Source organism: Anastrepha ludens, chromosome 5 (genome assembly GCF_028408465.1).
Source record: "Anastrepha ludens isolate Willacy chromosome 5, idAnaLude1.1, whole genome shotgun sequence".
NCBI lineage: Eukaryota > Metazoa > Arthropoda > Insecta > Diptera > Tephritidae > Anastrepha > Anastrepha ludens.
This window is the reverse complement of record NC_071501.1, coordinates 121,059,687-121,065,934: the sequence shown is the minus strand read 5'-3', so window position 1 is coordinate 121,065,934 and position 6,248 is coordinate 121,059,687. Positions and strand designations below refer to the sequence as shown.

Sequence of the window (6,248 nt, the reverse complement as noted above, 5' to 3'; positions counted from 1 at the left end):
TTGGTTCTGCCAAGTTCGCTGAGAGCAAAGTGGCGGTACCAAGATCGGCGCCTCCTTATTATTCTCTCCATCGTAGTGGATCGCAAAGCTTTCTTGATTTTCTTGCCTTCTTTCTAATCGTCCTAATTTGAACCTTTTGTACTCAAAGTTAGTAGGAAATTGCAGTAATTAGTAATACCAATCATAACCTTCATAAATAAATGCAGTAACAGTTTTCCTTTTGTATTGCCCCAACAATTTTCTCGTGCCGGGGCATTGTATTCATAGTACGCCAGTAGAAATGAGATGAAATCACTTTACTACTATGCGTTTTCAAACGGTGGGTAATAATTTCGAATTTAAGCTGTAAAATAGTACAATAACAATTAAGCTTATTTTTTCATATTCTCTCTGTTGACTGATACACCGGTACCGCTGACACATCGCATCTCAAACTTATACCAGCAGCCACAGATAAGATTCACAGCTGATAACAAGAGGCAAGAACAAAATATAAAAAGAAAAACGCACAGAAAACAATAATAATGACTAAAAGAAATGAAAAATATTTACCTACACTAAAGTTCCAATGCCTGGTAAAAGCCGTCCGCTTCCAGAAAATTCACTGGCGCCTTTAATTAGCGTATTTCTATAATAAAGACATAAGCTTACTCTTACAGTGAATATTTTGATTTGCTTATTTTTTAAGCTCTATTTGACCTCAGCCACTTAAATCGTACATATTTACATATAAATAAAGTAAAATAATGCGCAATGACTTGTTACAAAGCGTAAAGCGAGTACAAACTTAGCCATACAGTACAAATGGCACGCCTTATTAAAAATCAACAATGAGCTCAAAAGGCGCACTACTAAAAACAAAAAAACACCATTGACGATTCAATTAGAAGGTGAAAAGCGAAATCATGTGGCTGTGAGCCACACCGCATGCAGAAACGAGGGTGACTGCACATATTGTACAGCGAGTAATCGAAAAAGCAGTAAAGCAGTAAAGATAGCTATTTATAAAATTTGGAGCGGTCGAAATTGATTTTACCGGATTGTGTTTTATAATTTTATTAGAATCCAAAAATGAAAGGAACGATGTCGAAAAATTGATCCACTATAAACAACATGGTTCCACCACTCGTCAGCTGATACGCTCTTATAACTGACTATTGGGGAAAAATGTTAGCAACTTTCTGTGGGAACTTTCTGGACCTTTTTTAAATCATGATGCTATATTTTATTTCTACTGGCGTAACTAATCCCAGAGGTTTTCTCAATTTTACCGTACCTGTGTTTCACTGACCGATCTTTCATTATAGGTTTATACATTGAATAAATATTTTCTTGCCTAAAAGTTTATATGGGAAGACCTCCATGAAATGCGTTTTCGAGAGAAAAAATGTAGCCCTTAAATACAGCAAAAGATTCCAGCTGCTTTTCGCAATGGTGGAGGATGGAGTTTCATCTTTCAAAATGTAAGTGTATTTATCGCTGCTTTCGCATCTTAGTAATCCAAAATGATGAGCTAAAGACGAAGAGCCAATTTGCACGATGACTTTTCACTCTTGGTGGTGTCGAGTGTTGAGAATTCAATGGGGTAGGCATGCATACGCGGTCAGAGAAATCCAGGGTTTTTACATTTCATTTGCATCGTATTCATATTTTCGTATTTTTATTCAAGTGTACTTTGGGCTTGCGCTCAGCCAACGAATGAACAGAGAAAATTTCCACTTAAACGTTAAAAACAATGAAAGCCGCAAACAAAAAGTGATCGCGTAAATGTACGAAGATTTTCGAAGACTTCTTTAAAAGATATTGCGCAAAAAACCCAGGGTGAAAATTCATCATATAAATTGGCTAAAAAATATCAAAACTTACAATGGAAATGCCAACCAACAGCTTACAACATTTACGACTGCCAAGTTTCATAATACAAATAGTGACCCTCGTGTTTACAGTTATGTAATGCATTATAATTTTACATATGCTTACTGCATAAATGTTTCCCATAACTGAGGGCATTGTTTTGTAGTATCGAATTTCTATTTTCCAACAAAAACTATTATAGTTACTAGCAGGGTGACACCTATAAAAATGAAAATAAAAGTTTCCGATGGCGAATTTTTTTTTATAAATCTTGTTTCTACCTACTAAAAATTGGCATTTCACCCAAAAATTAGGCAAACTTTTTAGATTTAGCCTTGCACTACATCTACAGCGGACCGTTATTTCGGCATTCTAAGAACACCTAAGACTTGCTTGAGAAGTACTACGAGGAAATCTGGCCTAAATAGTAAATAAAAATCATTTTTAAAGCAACCAACTATTGCAAATTTATTTTTTCTTTCAAGGTTTTATGTATGCTGAATGGCCACAGAAAGTTTGTTAAGGAATATGGGGCGGAATTAAAATATTTTTTTTATATAATAAATAAATTTATATAAAACAAATTATCATAACAAATAAATTAGAACATTCAGAAACATTTGGCTGTCCCTTTCATATTAGCTGGCTACGCCGTTGAACCAAATAATAAGTTTTATTCCCGGAAACGTTTGTTTCACTTGAAAACCTCTTACCATAAGCCGATAAGGTCTCGCTTTAAAGTCGAGAGTAGTAAAATGAAAAATAAAAAAAATTTGTAATATCATAATTTGTATTGTCAATAAAATGAAAAACAGAGATGTTTATAAGTAAATATACATACTAACTTTATTTTAATTAGGTCTGAGCTCGAGAAATTACTGAGAAAACATATTTGTTCAGTTAATAAAAGTAGATGAAAATAAAATGTAAGCACATCAACAAATTTTATATAATATGTATAGAGTTTTTTAATAAAAGGTGCTATTTTGATATTTAAAGGAAAATGCTATTTTTTAATATAAATGATAGGATATTTATTTCATTATAAAGAGGAAGGTATGCCGTTAATAGAGGAAAATAACATCAGGCAAATGGCCACCACGACCACGCTTACAAGACAGTATCCTTTTCATGAAATTTTCCATAACCGAATTGCAAAGTTGCTGTCCAATGCCATCGATAGCCTCACGAATTCAATCTTTGAGGTCTTGAATCGATCTTTCACGTGGCCCCCAAGAAAAAAATCACAAGGTGTTAAATCACAAAATCTTGGTGGCCAATTGTGATCACCTCTTCGAGACATAACACGGTCCGGAAACTTTTCCCGTAAAAGATCAATGGTTTCGTTGCTTGTGTGGCACGTAGCGCCGTCTTGTTGAAAATAAACGTTGTTGTCCAGATCAATACGATCCAATTCCGGCCAGAAAAAATCGTTAATCATCTCTCGATAGTGCAATCCATTCACCTGTAACACCTGTTATTGGAACACCCTTTATAAAAGTAAGTATTTTTTTAAATAATTTTTTTCATGCTTTTCTAAGGAACGTATCTACCGTGTAAAGAAAAAAGCTGGGTGAACGGACAATTTAGAAAAAGTGACAACTTTGGCTCAGCAGAAAAAAATATTTTATATGCAGTTCGCGTAAAAACTATAGTAGCACAATATTTTGGCCAGTTTTGATTACTTTTCTTGCGTTATTATTATTTTTTTTTCATTATTGAAAAACAAAAATTTTAATTATTATATAGAAACTCAGCCCATTCTACAACAAATACCACATGCGTCGAAGTTTCAAATGTTGCACAATATTTATACAAGTATTGGAAAAAAATGTCAATAAAATAAAAAAATAAAATAGGTACTGTTTTTTATCTTCAATCCTCAATTTAATAAAATAAAATAAAAATGAAATACTGCCTCCATCATCAATCCTTAAATTTTTGATAGAAAAATAGGTTTTTTATCCTTAATTCTAAAAATTTAAACTTATACCAAAAATGTTCAGTATGTGTAGATTTACTATTTACTGAAATATTCATGACGCCAACAACTATAAAATTGTATGGTATACCAATTGAAACAAAGAAAAATGCACTTACACAGCTTTGAAAAGTATTTCAACGAAAATTTATTTTTTGAAGAATTTTAAATTAATCAAAATTAATGAAAAATATTTCCATATATGTAATATAGTACATCCTTTGTTGAGTATTTGCTCACAATTCATTATTTATAAATAAAATATTCGAACCAATTTCTGAATAAATTATGTGATTTCTTTAAGCACAAAATATGAGATTTTACCGTTTTCCAAGTAGGTAAATTTAAAATTATGAGAAATAATAAAAGCACAATTTTATTCATACAAAAAAGCGTCTCAAAAATGTCGCAAATTAATTTTAATTGAGAGTAAAAAATGTAAAGCAAAACTATGAATCGCATTCAATTGCAGCTGTCATAATTTTAATAACTTTGATAGCGTCAACTCTTTCCTTTACTCACTTCCCACTGAGCCTCTCAAGCATCAGTATCCACATGTAACAGTTAAAAAAACAAAAACTATACTTACAGTTCCATACTCACTTTCTGTGAGAATAAAACACCACAAATTTAGCTTAATGCATTTAATCGAATATGTTTAGGTATGTTATTTAATGCTACTAATCCATTTTTAATCGATGTTACAAACTCGAAAAGTGCTTTAAATCTCAATATATTAATATTTCCAACAATATTTATGGGCAACACAAAATTGCCACTACTACAGGCTAATTTGTTTTGTCTTTAATAAACGAGCAAAAAGTATGTTTGTGTGTGCGCGTGTTTGTAAGTATATGCAATATTTGTTCCTTCATTCAATTTCCTGTTAAAACACCAAAGCTTCCTGTAGTTTTCCTTCCGTTCTACATTAAACCCAACTTCCACTGTGGTTACCATCAGTTGGCAGTCGCTCACTTAACCGCAACTACATTTCTGATTCACCTGTGACACACCCACCAATCCATGCCTTTACACCACTTCTTCCCGTCAATTCCAATTCCAATTCCAATTCTTTGACACCTAGCAAGCACCCGTCTTGGCGATGTTCAACGTGCGACCCAATCTCTTGTAATCTTTTTGGGTACACTCGAACTCACAGCGATTTTTGTAGGTGATGCCATTTGAGCCGCATATTTGTCCTTTCTGCGTGAGATCACAAGGACAAAACGATGCCTGCGCCTGGGTGGCGAATACAGCAAAGAGCATCAATAGAACGGCGAACAGCGAAAAGGATTTCATGGTCTCAATGTGCGTCGTGTGTATGCACTTGTATGTATGTTTGGACTTGTATAAACAGAGTAGAGCTCGTGTGTGAGTGTGTATTTTAATTAAACTTTGCGTAAACTGAAAGCAAACGATCGAGCTGCGTGCTGAAATTAAACTGAAGTATGGCGTTGACAGTCGATTAAACTAAAAGCGAATGAAAGCAAATATGAGCGATGAGAAAAGCTACCGATGAGTAAATGAGATACTTAAAAGCTCTTCTTCTTTCTTCGCTGAAAGACTGCGCCTGAACTGCGAATTCGTGTCTCTTGGCATGTTGCGGTTTTTTAAGAGCAGTAAAGATTGCACGTGTGTGTGTGCATGTTTGTCGTTTTAATTACAGCTTTGCTAAGTGGTTTGTAATTTGCATATGCGTGCATTTGTATATCGGAGGTGTGTTCACTGTACAGCCCAATTGGCGTGATCAAACATTTTTTTGGAATTCTGAGTGAAAGTTCTTTGTATTTTTAGTTTTAAATAATTCATTTTGAAACTTACTCCGTCGATTTGAGAACCTCTTCAAATTTTTTTATTGTTACCCAATACTAAGACACAAAATTTATTAAGTTTTTTTTTGTATTTTATTTTAAAAAGCTTACATGAAATAAAACTATTAGGTAACCTGAAGCAAAAATTTTAATTAAAATTGAATTCAAAATATTAAAATTAAAATTAAATTAAATATTAAACGTTAACTATGTACATCAATACATATTTTTTATATCACTATACTACTCCCATTTTGGCCTCCCTTTCTCTGGGCTTCTTTCGCGTGTATTTTTCGTGCTTCTTGTATTTTGCAACGTTGACAATTTATCGCTATACATTTTGAAATTACAGCAATGAGAATAAGAATAATTGTAATGCAGGCAGAAAATCGCATTTTGCAACTCTACGTTCGAATTTGCCGTATACTCGGTTAAGCTCAACTGCCAACTGACTGTAAGAATCCACAAACAAAATATTTATAATATCAATCAACATAGGAAAACTTCGAAGCTTGAAATATATTTATCAACATTACTTTATTAACTTACAATGCGGCTATTTGTAGCGAAAGTACAATTACCTATTCAATTTTATTAACACA

The 6,248-nt window shown here is 33.1% G+C and overlaps 1 protein-coding gene and 1 long non-coding RNA gene across 4 annotated transcripts; one reads left to right on the top strand and one right to left on the bottom strand.

Moving 5' to 3' along the window:
• The first annotated feature begins 784 nt into the window (after positions 1-784).
• On the top strand, positions 785-3,076 carry LOC128862867 (uncharacterized). 3 transcript variants are annotated; one of them, XR_008454557.1, is made up of 3 exons: positions 785-988; positions 1,063-2,281; positions 2,340-3,076. It is a non-coding gene; the product is annotated as an uncharacterized LOC128862867 (long non-coding RNA). The 3 variants fall into 3 exon arrangements; XR_008454556.1 differs by having other exon boundaries at positions 785-1,239; positions 1,308-2,281; XR_008454558.1 differs by having other exon boundaries at positions 785-1,463; positions 2,169-2,281.
• Positions 3,077-4,464: 1,388 nt separating this feature from the next.
• On the bottom strand, positions 4,465-5,303 carry LOC128862866 (uncharacterized). Its single transcript, XM_054101649.1, has one exon. The coding sequence runs from the start codon at positions 5,132-5,134 to the stop codon at positions 4,916-4,918; it is 219 nt and encodes a 72-aa protein (XP_053957624.1). The 5' UTR covers positions 5,135-5,303; the 3' UTR covers positions 4,465-4,915.
• Between the last annotated feature and the right edge of the window lie 945 nt (positions 5,304-6,248).